Source organism: Peromyscus leucopus, chromosome 12 (genome assembly GCF_004664715.2).
Source record: "Peromyscus leucopus breed LL Stock chromosome 12, UCI_PerLeu_2.1, whole genome shotgun sequence".
NCBI lineage: Eukaryota > Metazoa > Chordata > Mammalia > Rodentia > Cricetidae > Peromyscus > Peromyscus leucopus.
In genome coordinates, this window is record NC_051073.1 from 51455101 (window position 1) to 51470650 (window position 15550).

The 15550-nt window shown below is 39.8% G+C and overlaps 1 protein-coding gene across 1 annotated transcript; it reads left to right on the forward strand.

The window, feature by feature from the left end:
- Positions 1-4805: 4805 nt before the first annotated feature.
- Gtpbp8 (GTP binding protein 8 (putative)) lies at positions 4806-15292 on the forward strand. Its single transcript, XM_028872075.2, has 6 exons — positions 4806-5179; positions 5658-5756; positions 7316-7446; positions 8546-8645; positions 11185-11303; positions 14784-15292. The coding sequence occupies exons 1-6, from the start codon at positions 4808-4810 to the stop codon at positions 14851-14853; spliced, it is 891 nt and encodes a 296-aa protein (XP_028727908.2). The 5' UTR covers positions 4806-4807; the 3' UTR covers positions 14854-15292.
- The last annotated feature ends 258 nt before the right edge of the window (positions 15293-15550 follow it).

Sequence of the window (15550 nt, forward strand, 5' to 3'; positions counted from 1 at the left end):
AGTTCCAGGACAGCTGAGACCACATAGTAATACCCTGTCTCAAAAACAAAATGAAAACTATAACAATACTGAATGCATGATTACCTTCTGAAGATCTGAAATTTCAGAAAGTATAATCAGTTACACAGCCACAAAGTAGTTACATGGTCAGCCTTTGATATAAACCTTAGACTCCTGGGTTCCAGTGAGTTCTCCATGTGAACAGCATTCCCACATTATAACTCGTTGCTGGCAGATGTAAATGCAGCCTGTGCCATGAGAGAGAATTCTGAGACACTTGAACCTATTTTTTCAAGGCTTCAACTTGAGTCTGTTCCTCCAATTTGAATCCTTTGCTGTGACAAATTCTAGCCACAGAGACAACCATATACTAAATTTCGTGAATCTTCCTCTTATATCAGCAAATTTGAAAGCTAGACTTGGGATATACCTGACAAAAACCTATCTGTGAATGACTTTAAAACTGGAACATATATGAGTATATCTACCTGTGGGATGTTGCTCTGTTTCTTCAGGGTGCCAAAGAGTATATGAGATGTAGTTCAAAGATTGTCTAAGTTACTTTTCTGTTGCTGTTCTAAGACGCCATGGCCAAAGCAACTTATAGAAGGAAGAATGTTTTGGGAGCTTACAGTTTCAGAAGTTGGAATCTATGACCATTATGGCAGAGAGCATCACAGCAGGCAGACAGGCATGGCACTGGAGCAGTGGATGAGAGTTTATGTCTTGACCTACAAGCATGAGGCAGAGACAACTAAGTGGGCTTTTGAAACATCAAAGCCTGACCCCAGTGCCACATCTCCTCCAGCAGGTCAGGTCACACCTCCTAATTGTTCCCAAATACTTCAACCAACTAGGGACCAAGTATTCAAATATCTGAGCCTGTGGGGTCCTTTCTCCTTCAAACCTCTACAGGTTTAAATATAGCAATTGCATATAGTATCGAAAGCAATACTACAATCAAGCATTGCCCACCAAAAATTTTTTACCTAATATGTTGAAAAGATTAAGATATTAATGAATTCATCACTTGGAACAGAAAAACCCATGCTTTTTTTCAACCACTACAGCATGCGCGCGCACACACACACACAAGCTTTTAACGGATACAAAAGCCCAAACTATATATGGCAAAGAGTTTCAAAACAGTAACATCAGTATGATTAGGATGAAATACAGAATTAACAATGGAAAATATTGTTTAAAGCAACTTGATTTCTATTGATTGAAAAAAAAACTTGATGGAAACAATTTTTTATTTTCCTCTCAGAACCCAAATTATTCTAAGAACTCACCTCCTACATGACTACCATTTGATATTTAATCTCCAGATCTCTTTAGAGAAATTTGTCAGCATGGCAGATACAACCGAAAAGAAGTTCAAGAAGACTTCATAGAGAAAAAAAGAAAAACAACAACACAATTATTGACGTTGTTGGAGACATTCTTTAAAGGAACATTAATGAGATATAAATGAAATTTAATGATTTGATAAACTACCAAATGGTCATGAGAAATACATCTGTTATTTCTCAAAATAATAATATAATGACTCTCACATGTAATAACCTGCACCCCCCAAAACAAATTAGGTAGAAAAGTCATGCATCATGTTGTATGTGTGGGGGTCACAAACCTTTGTCAATGTGCTGAGTTACAGCTAATATAATTGTTTAAAGGGAAAGTTTCACAGAGAAGTTAAAATATAATTAAAGAAATTTTAAAGTTACCCTGAGGAGATATCTCAGTGTTTAAGAGAACTTGCTCATTCAAAGGGTCTGGATTTGGCTGCCAGCATCCATGTTGAGACATCCACAACCTCCTACAACTTCAGTTCCAGAGGACCCAACACTCTCTTCTGGCCTCTGCTGGTATGTACACACACACACACACACACACACACACACACACACACACACACATGAAAATAAATATTTTTAAAGTGAATTTTAATCTTAAATAATTCATCCCAACAGGAGTTATTATAATTCAGACAATTTATGTGTTGGAGTTTCTCCGTGTCACTCTCTATATAATACATCTTCTTTCCCCTCACTATTTCCTTCCCATTGCAAGCCCTGAATTTGAATATGACCAGGCCTTTTCCATAATTGATCCCTGATACTCAAATCAACTCCTCTTATGGAAAGCATTCAATAACATTTTTGAGACAAGCTCTATGTAGTCCAGGCTGGCCTCAAATTTGGCATGTAGATGAAAATGGCCTTTAACTTCTGGTCCTCCTTCCTCTACCTCCCAAGTGCTAGCATCACAGGTACCACCACTAGGCAGGGTATTTTAACAGGTGAATTGTAATTACTGTTGTTAAGAAGGGGAATGTGAAGGTAAGAAAGAAACTTTGTTTAAAAAAAAAAAAAAAAAAAAAAAAACATTGAATACTAATCCATTACCTCTCCCTATATCCAAAAGCAAGCTTTCCCAGCATCTCTACTCTTATGTCTATTTAGACATTTGAAGTGTGGTGTGTCTAAACAAGGATAAGAGTTGACCTGTGTGAGCTCTGTATTTGCTGACTCTCTAACGTCCATGATTCTGTCTACCGGTCTAGGCCTACACTGCTTATCTTCTTATTGGATTAGATAAAATCCCTAGACTTGATACCTACTGCATCGACATAGCTTGTGATCAGTTGGAACCAAAAAGCTGTTCATTTCAGAGACAGACAACAGTGGAAAAACAAGTGTGATGATCTGTAAGAATGGCAAGATCTCGTCACTGATCTACCAACCTTCTTCCTGTCCTTAAAAGCTAAGCCTGGCAGAATATAACTACAGCATTTCAGTCACATGAATTTTAGTGAAAAATCTTAGCTCTCAATCTGGGTGTTGTGGTACATCAGTCAGAAGGCTAAGACAGAAGGATCATGAATTTGAGGCCAGTTTGACTTATGGAACAGACTCTGTCTCAAAAACGACCCCCCCCAAAAAAAAAATAAAATAAAATTACTCTAAGAACTGTGTGTAAAGTATACAATATCTGTCTATATCATATTAATTTTTTAAGTGTTAACTCTGTGGTGAACTACCTCTTCAGTTCTCAAAATCAAAGTCACTTCTTCAGAAGGAGCACCTCAAACACTCCAAGTGGTAAAGAAGCAAACCATGTCATAACATCTGGAAGGGAACATTCCAGGCAGGCAATACAGAGAGGCAGGGCTACCTATGCTTCTTAAGTTACGGGGAGAACTTTGGCTTGTCTTTGAGACAGGAAGATGCTGGAGATTTTCACTTTCATTTTAACAGAATTATCTTTGCTGTTATGTTGGGAATGCACCTAAAAGAATAAAAAGTAATGGTAGACAGCCAGTTTTTTGGAAGCTATAGCCAATTATCTAGGTAAGAAGTAATGGGGACTGGAAACACGATACTAACAGTGTGGATAGGCTAAAGACTCACATTCAGGATGTGTCAAAGATTAAATCAGCAAGATTGCTGGTAGATTAAGTGTGGGGTTATAAGGAAAGAAATCAAGACTTTCCCTCAAGAAGTCTGGTTGGATCAGTTGAAGGGGTACTATGATAGGAATGAGCAAAACCCACAGAACAGGGGAGGAGAGAATCTTAGGAACTCCATCTTGGACAGTGTATGTTGTGCACAGACCATGTGTTTTTCTGATCTAGGGCTAAATTCTATTCTCAATCCTAGCCCAGACAAACCTCTGGTGTAGAAAGCTAGATCCCGAATCCTAATATACGGCTATAGACTAATACCTGCTTCATATAGACAAAACACCAGAAACCAAGATACTGTCAACAACCAGGTTCAGATTATTACTGCAAGCGATTGCACAATCCCATTTACCAGATGGGATCTTCTCCTATCCTGATTTTGGCTTGATTTTCCTGAACTTACACAATCCTCTGTATTCTTTATGATTCCCATGGCAACTTTAATGGTGTTAGTTTCCTCAAATCCAATTCTGGTTTTCCACCCTCTCACTAGTAGATCTAACTGCTATGTGCATGTCTCACATAGACCTTCTGTCTACACTGGGAAGAGTTTGATCACCTATGTCCAGAGAAAGCATAGCATATGTCGACTCTAAGTCATCTCTCTAACATTTATTGAAAGTAATGGAGTGATAGAGGGGGAAATAATGATTAAATGTTTGTGGTGGTTTGAATGAGAATGGGCTCATTCATATGTTTGAATACTTGGTCCCCAGTTTGTGGAGATGTTTGGAAAGGATTAGAAGGTGTGGCCTTGTTGGAGGTGGGGTTGCATTTTGAGGCTTCAAGGGCCTCCTGTTATTCCCAGGTCTGTTTCCCTGTTCTCTCTGCTTTCTGGTTTATGGATCTGGATGTGAGCTCTCAGCTGCAGTTTCAATGAGTTACAGTCCCTTCCCTGAAAACGAGGTGCTTTTCCAACCACATTTCTCACCAGATCATTTAACTTTGCAAATGTGTTTTTCTCAGTGATGTGAACTTATGATTAAATGTCAATTATCGGTAAGACGACCGGAAACAGATGACAAATCGGGCTTGGAATCCTCCAGAGCTTCGCTCTATGGCTCCTTCCCTTGAGACTCAAAAACCACAGGACGAGGTAGGTTTTTCGCCTCTGGAAACCGCTGAAGTCTTTCCCACAGAACACACCAATCTGATGCACAGTTGTTAAGGCCAAGGTGTTAGAGAAAGTCAGCAGGTTTTCCACTGCCGGTCCCCGACATCCTCGCAGTCTTTTGGCGGTGGAAAACCTCGAGCAGGCGAGAAGGCCCTAGAAAAACTACAATTCCCAGCAGGCGCCGCGGCAGTGAGAGTCTCCCCGGCGCGGTCCAGGCCCTATGAATGAAGTCGTCGCGAGGATTCTGGGAGAGGACAATGGCGGCGGCTGTGCTGCGGCCTGGGATGGGAAGGCTCCTTGAGATGGCGCCAGCCCTGGGGCCTTGGCCCCGGCTTTACAGCTCGTCCCCGGCCCTCGCCGAGGTGCTACGGCTGCCGCAGAAACAGCTAACGAGAGTTCTGTACCCGCTGCGGGAGCTGGAGCAGCACCTGGTCTCGGACACCGGGCCAGGCCTGATCCAACAGAGACTCTTCAACCCCAGCCTGGAGGACATCGCGAGGGCGGAGAGCGTCTTCGCGGCCACAGCCCGGAACCGCATCGAGTACCTGAGCTCGGCGGTCCGCCTAGACCACGCCCCGAGCCTGCAGCAGCCCGAGGTGAGAGAGCTTGAGTTCGCCCCTGCCCATTGCTTGTCACCCAACGTGAGGGATTTAAAAAAAAAAAAAAAATCAAACCAACAGAAAGCTCGGTGTGGATGGGTGCACCGCCTCTGTGTGCAAGTGCCCATGGAGGACCGCAGGGAGCCGCAACGTGGGTGCTGGGAATCGAACCTCGGTCCTCTGGAACAGCAGCCAGTGCCTTTTGTATTTCATGATTTGCCTGCATGCATGTCTGTGCACCACATGCTTGCTGTTGCCTTCAGAAGCCAGAAGAGGGCAATAGATCCCCCTGGAACCGGAGTTTCTGGCATTTGAAAGCAGCCATCTGGGCTGGGAATTGAACCAGAGTCCTCTCTGGCAGCAAGTGCACTTAACTACCGAACCATCTCTCCAACCCCGCAAATAGAACATTTAGTAAATAAACCACTCTTCAGTTCTCTAAGTTCTCCATTCTCCTTTTTGCCCCTCATACTAGGTGTGTTTCATAGGTCGGAGCAATGTTGGAAAATCCTCCTTGATAAAGGCCTTGTTTTCGCTGGCCCCTGATGTAGAAGTCAGAGTCTCAAAAAAACCGGTATGCTGGGTATCTCTTAAATTTTCTAAAATGAGACCTAAGTACTGGAAGGTGCAAGAGATGATAATTGCTAAGTTCCTAGAGAAGAGATTTCTTTTAAACAAGTAATAAGGTAAGACATATCATTAGTGCCCATGTATTTCCTGGGGGGGGGGCATATAGCTGAATTGACTGTAGAGGTCTTGCCAATATCTTGAGGAAAGCATCCTTTATCTAAATCTTCTCTAATTGCCAAATTAAGTATTTTATTGCTGTTTTCTGTTTTTTGTATATGTTAATAAGCATCTAGTTCTACATCGGTTGTAGGAAAAACAGGTTTAAAGTTGCGTTATCCTCTGTAATCCTATACCTTCTCTACATACACACTCTCATACATTCTTGCATATATGCCAGTCTTGCTTATTCTTTTACCCAAAGCCACTCTATTCTTGTTTTCACGGACACTCTGCTCTACTGGCTTCTGTCATTTCCCCCATCTACTTCCTTTGCAATTCTGCAGACTCAGCTGGAATCTAAAGTAGCCTTTTCGGAAAAACTCACCCCTGCTTCCCCTTACCTTAGCATCTGTTGGAATGCTCCATGTCCCCTACCCCTTTCATTAAGTTTAAGCCTTTGCATAAAACCACAAGGTGTTTGCTCCCCACTCCATGTAGTAGATTCTCTGACTTCATCACTAATGATTCCATTCCTTACACTTCAACTTCACTCCTCTTCTTCCTCACCAAATAAGCCAGCTAAACCAGGACTTCTAGATAGGATGGATTCCAGTCTTGTATAAGAGGACAGTGAATGAGGTTGGTTCTTTTCGTTCTAGACTATAGAGTTCTAAACACACTTTCTAACAGATGGACAAATAAGTAACCAGGAACTTAATCATCATTTATAAAGACCCTCTCCTTTGATAGGGTCTTTTCTAAGATCCAAACAATTGGCTTTAAATTGTTTGTCTTCCTTTCCTGATTCCTAAGTGTTTTATGAACACAAAAGCATAGTAGCTGTATTTTATCTTTGCATCAATTTTAATTGCACTTTATTTAATAATTGTGGTGTTGCACATTCTTTTAAAAAAAAATGTCTATGAGGACACTAAAACCCAGTTAGAAAGCATCTTGGTTTAGTGAAACTCTCGTTTGCAGATAAGAACTGTCCAACCTTGGATATGGTGTTTTAAGAACCTGTGTGATGAGATAAACATTTGATCAGCACCCAGCTCATTATTCTGTGTATTTGTTCATCAGAGAACTGGCTAATGGCAGACATACAGCTTCAGTCTGGGTGATGTTCAGACGGCAAGATAGGAAAGATTCTGAAATAGTTTGTCGATGTCTTTTTAATATGAAATGTAAAACTTTTAAGCTAAACGTATTTTATTAAAAAACAAATTGAAGAGACTTTAATTATTGGTGGCCACTAATCTTCACTTTTTTCCCTTTGCATTCATAATTATACTTCAACTTTTAATAAATATTTGTTGATTGAATACAAACATTTCTGGTCATGAAATAAAGGACATATTTTAAGCCAGCTTTTTTTTTTTTTTTTCCCATTTACTTTATCAGGGCCACACAAAGAAAATGAATTTTTTCAAAGTTGGAAAATATTTTACATTGGTGGACATGCCAGGTTATGGCTATAGAGCCCCGGAAGACTTTGTTGACATGGTAGAGACCTATCTAAAAGAACGGACGAAGTAAGAAAATTTCTTTCTTACAGTAGTTACACATTTAGTCCCAAAGCCTTTTTTAAATCAAGGGTATTCTACACATGGCAGACACTTCAGATTTATCAATTGACTTATTTGTAGGTGCATTTTATCCTCGTATTATTCTGCAATAATTGAGGACCAGGGTATACACCGCCTGTTTAGCTTTTGCCTATAGTTCAAGAAAATCTTAACTTCATTTATTTTCTCAAGGTGAAACTATAAAGAGTATTCAACAGTTAGTTCATTCATTTTTTTACAAAACCAAACTCTCAGCTGGCTAATTTTGAAAATTAAAATTGTTAGCTAATTGATTTAAGTAAAATTCAGTAAACTCTGTCTTCAAGTAGTTCACTCATCACAAACTCTAAAAATGTTGTCTTTATTTTTTTATCTCCATAAATAATCAAGCAATAATGTGTTTGAAGAATCACACAATCTAGAGGAAAATAATGTTAGGCTTCTGAAGTATATAAAAAATATTTATAGCAGGCAGTGGTGGTGCATTCCTTTAATCCTAGCAGAGGCAGGCAGATCTCTGAGTTTGAGGCTAGCCTGGTCTACAAAGAGACTTCCAGGATAGCCAGGGCCACATAGTAAAAGCCTGCCTTGAAAGAAACCAAAAAGAAAGAAAAGGAAAAAATATTCATTAAAAAAATAGACTAGGGATGTATCTCAGTAATAGAGTACTTGCCTAACTTGCTAAAGGCTCCAGATTTGATCTCAGCATCACAAATTAAATGTGTGTGTATACATATACATATATGTATGTATATGTATACATTTGTAGCTTTACATATAAAAGGTGCAAAATTAAAGTAATATTAAAATTATAATAAATTTGATTTTTGTCTCTTTTTCCACTAGACTTTTAAGTTCTTACAGGAGGGGTCTCATTTATCTTTCTGTCAAGACTCAGTCAGCTTAATATGTTCTTATTGAAATAAATTGGTATTTAGCAAATTTAGTTATTGAAAGTACAATAAACTGCATTGAGTCCTATTGGACCACAGAATGAAGTTCCTAGGAGAGAGATAGATGAATGAGTTTATCTTATATTGCCATTATTTTCTTTCTATTCTTACAGCTTGAAGAGAACATTTTTGTTAGTGGATAGTGTTGTTGGAATTACAAAGTTAGACAATATTGCCATAGAAATGTGTGAAGAATTTGCATTGCCTTACGTGGTAAGTGTTTCCTTAGCCTTACAGTGGCAATTAGAAATCACAGTTGGGATGCATATGCACATGTACTTGTTAGTAGTGAGCAGGTGTTTCCAGGAAGATAGAGGAGTCCCTGGGGAGAGGGTCCATAGAGAAGAATGCTTGCTACACAAGCATGGGGACCTGAGTTCTAGTCCTTAGCACCCACATGGGAAGCTCTGTGGTAACACGCATGCCCATAACCCTAGTGCTGTACAGATTGAAGACCAGGGGATCGCATGATTGCTGGCTACCAGCCCGGCTCCACATTCAGGGAGAGGCCCTGGCTCAGAGGAAAATGGCAAGAGCGATGGAATAGACACATGCCCTCCTCTGGCCTCTGCAGGCAGACCCATGTGCACATGTGTACACACACACACACACACACACACACACACACACACACACACAACACATGTATACATCACATATACACCAAAAAAAAAAAATCAAAAGTGCCCTTGAGTTCTGTGACACTTTCTTATTTTTTTTCCTTCTTTCAGCTTTAATTTTTTAAATTTATGGAGAGGGAGGAAGGGGTGTGTGTGTGTGTGTGTGTGTGTGTGTGTGTGTGTGTGTGAGAGAGAGAGAGAGAGAGAGAGAGAGAGAGAGAGAGAGAGAGAGAGAGAAAACACATGTGTGTACACATACACATGCCTGTGTCACCTGTATGCAGATGCCTATGAAGGCCAGAAGAGGGCAGCAGATTTCTCTGAAGCTGGAGTTAGAGGCGGTTGTGAGCCACCCACTGGGAGTGCTGGAAACTGAACTCAGGCCCTCTTAAAGAACAGTGTGTGCTCTTAACATATTGGAGCTATACAAGCTTTACCTTTACAGTCAGTTTCTTAAACTGTTTATCTAGTGTTCTGAAATGCCTTCCTTCCCAAGGTGTTTTTTTATGGGAATACAAACATTTGTCCCAAACACGTTACTAACTCTTGAACAGCAGCTCATGGTCTAGTACTTACGAAGATGTAACTAAAACTGCACCAGAAACTGAGATGATTCCAACATTTTTTTAAGAATATAAAAATTCTACACACAAGTAGAATTTTTATATTCTTTAAAAAATTATTTTCTGAGCTGGAGAGATGGCCAGCTGTTGGGAGCCCTGCTGTTCTTCCAGGGGACCTCGGTTTCATTTCCAGCACCCACTTGTCAGCTCACAACTATCTGTAACTCCAGTTCCAGAGGATCTGACACCCTCACACAGACATACATGCAGGCACATGAAATAAAAAAGATAACTAAAAATTTATTTTAGGAATATCTCATTAGATTTATTTTTTCTCTACTAGCATAAAATTGACCTACACCAAAATGCAGGTCAGTAGGTCAGTGTCCACATTAATTTTACTTTGTAATACTTCCAGATAGACTTTTAAAGTTTCTTTTTAAGGGAAGTGAAGAACTCAGTGACTGTAATTTACTTTTCAAAGAATGTCAGAAACCACTAAAGTGAAGCAGTGAAGTTGCATGGGAATAAAGCCATGCAACTCGGCAGCCGCTTTTGTTGTATTCTTGGAATTGTGACGTTCTTGGGATTTGCAGAAGTCCTAGGAAGTATTAGGGACACTGTCATAATGCATCAAGGAATTAGTATAAAATGACTCAGTATTATCAAACTGGCTGTGAAGTACTAGTAGTCCTGATTGAGTATCCCAGGTACCACTTTGTGAATCATATATTTCCGTCAGTTCTAGCTGAAGGGAATACTTTCTTCTTTAGAAAAGGAATTAAGATATCAGCAATAATCCAAGTACCCAAGAAGGAGGGAAAAGGGCAAACAAAAAGATGACTTTAAATTTTAGCCTAGGGGAGTTATAGTTCAGTGAAATACCATTTGCCTAGCATGGATGAGCCCCACCACCAGCAGCTTCAAGTAAGAGTGTATTGGGTGTTTGAGGGTTTAATGTTCCCTGAGAGAACCTGATAGATTGAAATTTCACTTCTTCCTTGATTTGTAATCACCCGTGATCTGACCTTCCTCCACTACTTTGTAGTTGGGTGAGTAACAGTCTAGATTTACCGAGAATACAACCATAGCAGATATGGCCAACCGATCACCCAATTTCTAATTTCCCTTTAGAGTGCTACATGTAGAATTGAACTTTGTTTCCAAAATTGTTACGTATTGGCAGCTTTATGTGGTTCAACCAAGTTATAGTCACTTAAATATTCTTAGACTATAAAATACATTTTAATCGCATAAAACAGCTGACGTCAGTTATAAATGTGGCTCAGTGGTTCTCACTGATCTTTAAAGTCCAAGGCATTATGGTCATGCACTAAAAGCATTGTTAAGTAGTGGACACACAGTGCACACTTCATATGTAACATATTTTAGCTCATCTCATCATCAGGGCAAATTATGTATGGTTTGTTTTTATTCTGTAGATGAGATTGTAGATAGAGATTAAGAAATTTACATGAACCAACTCAACTGAACTGAAAAATTATAGTTAAAATGTGTAAAACTATATTGATAAATTTTATTTCTAATACTTAAATTATTTTCCTGTAGATGATATTAACAAAAATTGACAGATCTTCCAAGGGCTATCTTTTAAAACAAGTGCTTCAGATCCAGAAGTTCGTCAACACACAAACACAAGGCTGTTTTCCTCAGTTATTTCCTATAAGGTAAGAATCAAATTAAATTGCTCTAATAACATTGCATGCTAAAAGACTGTACTAGGCAGATCTCTGTTGAGTTCAAGACCAGCCTGGTCTACAAAGCAAGTTCCAGGGCAGCCAGAACTGTTACACAGAAAAACCCTATCTTAAAAAGACAGGAAGGAAGAAGGAAGGAAGGAAGGGAGGAAGGGAGGAAGGGAGAGAGAAAGGAAGGAGAGAGAGAAAGGAAAAAAGCCTTCACTATGAAATCAGTGTTCCTTGATGGAGGTGCCACTTAGGAAACTGAATTTAGCTGTGCGTTCTCAGTACAGTCTGTTAGTACTTTATTCAGTCTCTTTTTTTCATGCTGGCTCTTCCTTGTAGGTGCTTCCTTCTCTTTCTACTTCAGCCTGGCTCAGCCCTAGGCCATGACTGAAATGAAAACTTGACAAAGCAGCTTTTACTTGTTGATTTAGCTATTGTGTGTGGGCGCACATTCATGCAGTGGTGGGCCTGTGGAGGGCAGAGGGCACCCTTTGGAGTCACTTCTTTCCCGTCTGCCACCTGGGGGATCTGCCACTTGAACGCTGGTCCTCAGGCTTTCAGTCAAGCCCGTCTAACTGATGAGCTGTCTCACCAGCCCGGCTCCTTAATTTCAGTGAGCACTACTTATCTTGTAGTAAAAAGCTCATTCAGGCCCTGACAGATCAGTTTGCCTAAAAATTGACAGGCTGTGTAGAGCTGAGTTCAAGACCGGCCTGGACTACATAGTAGGACCCTCTCCCTCAAAAAAATAATTTAAAAATTTAATATAAAATAGACCTATATAAAGAAGAAAAATTATTTCAAGTTTGAATTAAAGTAAACAGACAGACTAGGTATTTTCTGAGCTGGTCAGTTTTGGGACACTCTGATAGGGTTTCATGAAAAACTTGGGTTTTTACTTCTATTGTGTATCTTGGGAATAGTAAGTAACGTGTACTGAGGTAGATGGAGCATCAATCTCTGGTTTCCTTGCCCTGACTTGTTTGTGGGAGGCACCGTGGTAATTTGTGAGAAGATAAAAATCCTTGTAACCGTTTGGTGGGGGTAGACTGCCCCCTTAACTACATTAGTCACATTAGTCTAGAGCAGATGGAAATTGAGATTGTGAATGTGCCTTTCAGGATCCACCTCCTCCAATATGCTCTTCTCGTTCACCTACGTTCAGATCTGTCCTGTTCCTTTGCCTTCATCCTACAAGTGCAGTGGAAATCCTGGAGGTGGGACTAATGTCCTAATTCCTCCAGAGCCCTCGGCGTTGTCCTAGAAAACAGCCACTGACTTGAACTGTTTAGGAAGAAATAAAAGGGGTTTAAAAAACACACAAAGTTAAACTAGCAAATCATGGCTAATATATACCTATACTGGAAAAAAAATGTCAATTTTAGTTACTATAAGCTGAGTTTGAATTAACAGCATGATGTTACAGGGGAAATTAATAATTTTGGGAGCTACATCAATGGAATTATGGAGTTCCAAAAAAGGGACTGATGAGGCAATAGCCCCACACTTTGTATACATATACTATATCCCAAAAACGTGTCCTGACAGATTGTGGCTTGACATTAACTAAAGCTATATAAAAACAGATGAGTTGGGGGGAGGTGCTGCACATACAGCACGCTGCATTGATCTCCAGAGTAAACATGCTGGTTTCACATAGAAGGTTAAAGTGAGAAATGGCGTTACAGAGGATCTACTGAAGTGGAAGGGCATGGGCCTTAGGGTCAGATAACATGTGGGTTTCTGTTAGAGGCTACCGGTTTTAAAGCAACTTGTTTTTTTCTGAGTCCATTTTCTCACTGGTAAATGTCACTAGAAGGATCATGTGTTGTGATTGATATATATACTTTAAATACATAATTTCATTTCTTGCCAGTCATCAGTGGCAGGGTTAGGCTTAAGAGCCACATTATTGGATTCCTGGTGTTTTATAAAGGCATTTGCTTTTTTAGACGTGACAGCTTTCTCTGCTGCATGACCCTGACACACATAGTTACCACATGTAACCAAAGCCCTGCAGAAAGCCACACAGCACTCAGAATTGAGACATGGAAGCCTATTGTCCTGAAAGAAATTCGCCATCCCTTTAACCCAGCAGTCATTCATAGGAATGTGCTCATGGCTCTCAAACCTTGGTAGACTTGTATACACCTGCTCACTTGCTTGTTAAAGCTCCAGACATTCCTTCAGAGGGAATTTGGCCTATTCACAATTGAGTACTGTAAATAAGTCAGGTTTTATTTTATTTTCTTCCTGTATTCTCTTAAGACAGTGGCTCTCAACCTTCCTAATGCTGCGGCCCTTTAATACAGTTCATGTTGTGGTGACCCCCAACCATAAAATTATTTTCATTGCTACTTCATAACTGTAATTTTGCTTCTGTTGTAAATTATAATGTAAATATTTTTGGAGATAGAGGTTTGTCAAAGGGGTCAAGACCCACAGGTTGAGAACTGCTGTCTTAAGAGAAAGGTAAAGACACTTAGTCTGGAAAGATTTGGCTTTGAACCAAAGACAAAAATTAAGTGATAATCTTTATGCATGGACTCTGCCCCAATACGATAGAAAAGTATAAATGTAAAATGTCCATATAGATTAATATTACAAATGGTATATTTTATAAATGATATAGGAAAAATAGGTGAGTAGGCATAGTCTAATTGCCTGTGTACTTTTGTGTAGTAAAATTCCAAGCAGATGAGAACTGACTCTGGGGACAGAATTGTGAGTTAACAGAAACATTGCACATTAATGCAGAGTGCCAGTTAGTGTGTGAACCATCCAACTTACTTCCATCTCTCCTTTAAATTGTACATGCTTAGTTCACTTGTAAAAGCCTTCAGAAGACTGGTTTTGGCCTGGTAGTTTTAGCCAGAAAATCCAAACTGCTGTCCACATTAACAGAACTGGCAGCACCACAGGAGATTCCACCTTTTATAAAACCAGAGGATGTTCAGGCCTGAGAGACCACAGTTGTCCACTTCTGTGTGGATGGAGACAGACACATGACAGTCACACTGTGTGGTGATGATTATTTTTAACCTCAGAATACTTCAAGATGTTTGAATTTTTATCACAAAAAGACCAAACTATATCAGGACTTACTCTGGAGAAGAGAAAGCAAGATGGAAGGTGTGGTAAAATGTTGAGAATCCTGAAAGAACTGGATCGGATGCTGTGGGTCATCAGCACAGATGAGTGGGTCTGTTTAGATAGTGCAGAATACTGCCTGAAACTGACTAGAGAGAAGGGAGATACTGGATCGGACGCTGTGGGTCATCAGCATAGATGAGTGGGTCTGTTTTAGATAGTGCAGAATACTGCCTGAAACAGAAGGGAGATAGGACAGACGAAAAGGCGTTGCACTAACATGGCACCGTAAGAGTTGGTTTAGAGAAAAAACAACTTTGCATAACATGAATTCAGTTCTGTTGTAAGTTCAGTTTTCTTCTCTTTTCCCAGTGCAGTGACCTATTCTGGAGTCCATCTGTTGAAATGCTTTATAGCAGATGTGACAGGAAGTCTTAAGTAAACGCTCCCAGGGTAGATGAAGGTTCAGCGTTCTTCATGTCAACTGGAGTTAAACATCTCGAAGAATTCCAATATTGTTTTAAATATTGTGCATCTCAACTTGCAGGAGAATCAGCAAGCTTTAAAACCTGCATCATCCTGAAGCAAAAATGAATTTGTTGGGGGTGAGGGTTATAATTAAATCATAATGTTCATTAGGACAGATGCTAGCTGCTTTTTCTATTTTAACAAACTGACAAGTCCAAGAGCATATAGAAATACATGAAGTGAGACTCTGTTACTACTATGTGGAGAGGTTTGTTATATTATTAATTTTTTGTCTTATAAAAAGTGTCTACAGTCTTTAATGTTGTAAATGTGAACTAGGTAAGGTGGGGGTGCCTTTCTGTAAAGCATGCATAGGTAAGTAGAAAAGTAAAGGACCTCATGTATGCTTATAATTCTTCCTCTAGTCTTTATTTGAATATGAAAAAAATTCTCAAAATTTGCCAGGTTATGGAAACACCAGTCTTGTAGAATTGTTCACTGCCCTTTGGGTGAGCACAGGATTGATGATCAGAATCCAGGATACAGGTTCTCCTTCTAGTGTGTGTTATTACTTGGTCCTTGGGAAAATCACCTGGTGTTTGCTACCTCGTTGGTGGCTATCAGCACCTTAGCTTTGAAAGCTAACGAGTTATGTGGATAACAGCTGTACA

What these genes read in the sequence shown, in the direction of transcription:
- Gtpbp8 (XM_028872075.2), top strand. Translation starts at nt 4,808, where the DNA reads ATGAAGTCGTCGCGAGGATTCTGGGAGAGGACAATGGCGGCGGCTGTG. An exon ending in AATTTGCATTGCCTTACGTG is followed by an intron (nt 8,646 to 11,184) that starts GTAAGTGTTTCC and finishes ATTTTCCTGTAG; the next exon opens with ATGATATTAACAAAAATTGA. An exon ending in CCTCAGTTATTTCCTATAAG is followed by an intron (nt 11,304 to 14,783) that starts GTAAGAATCAAA and finishes CTCTTTTCCCAG; the next exon opens with TGCAGTGACCTATTCTGGAG.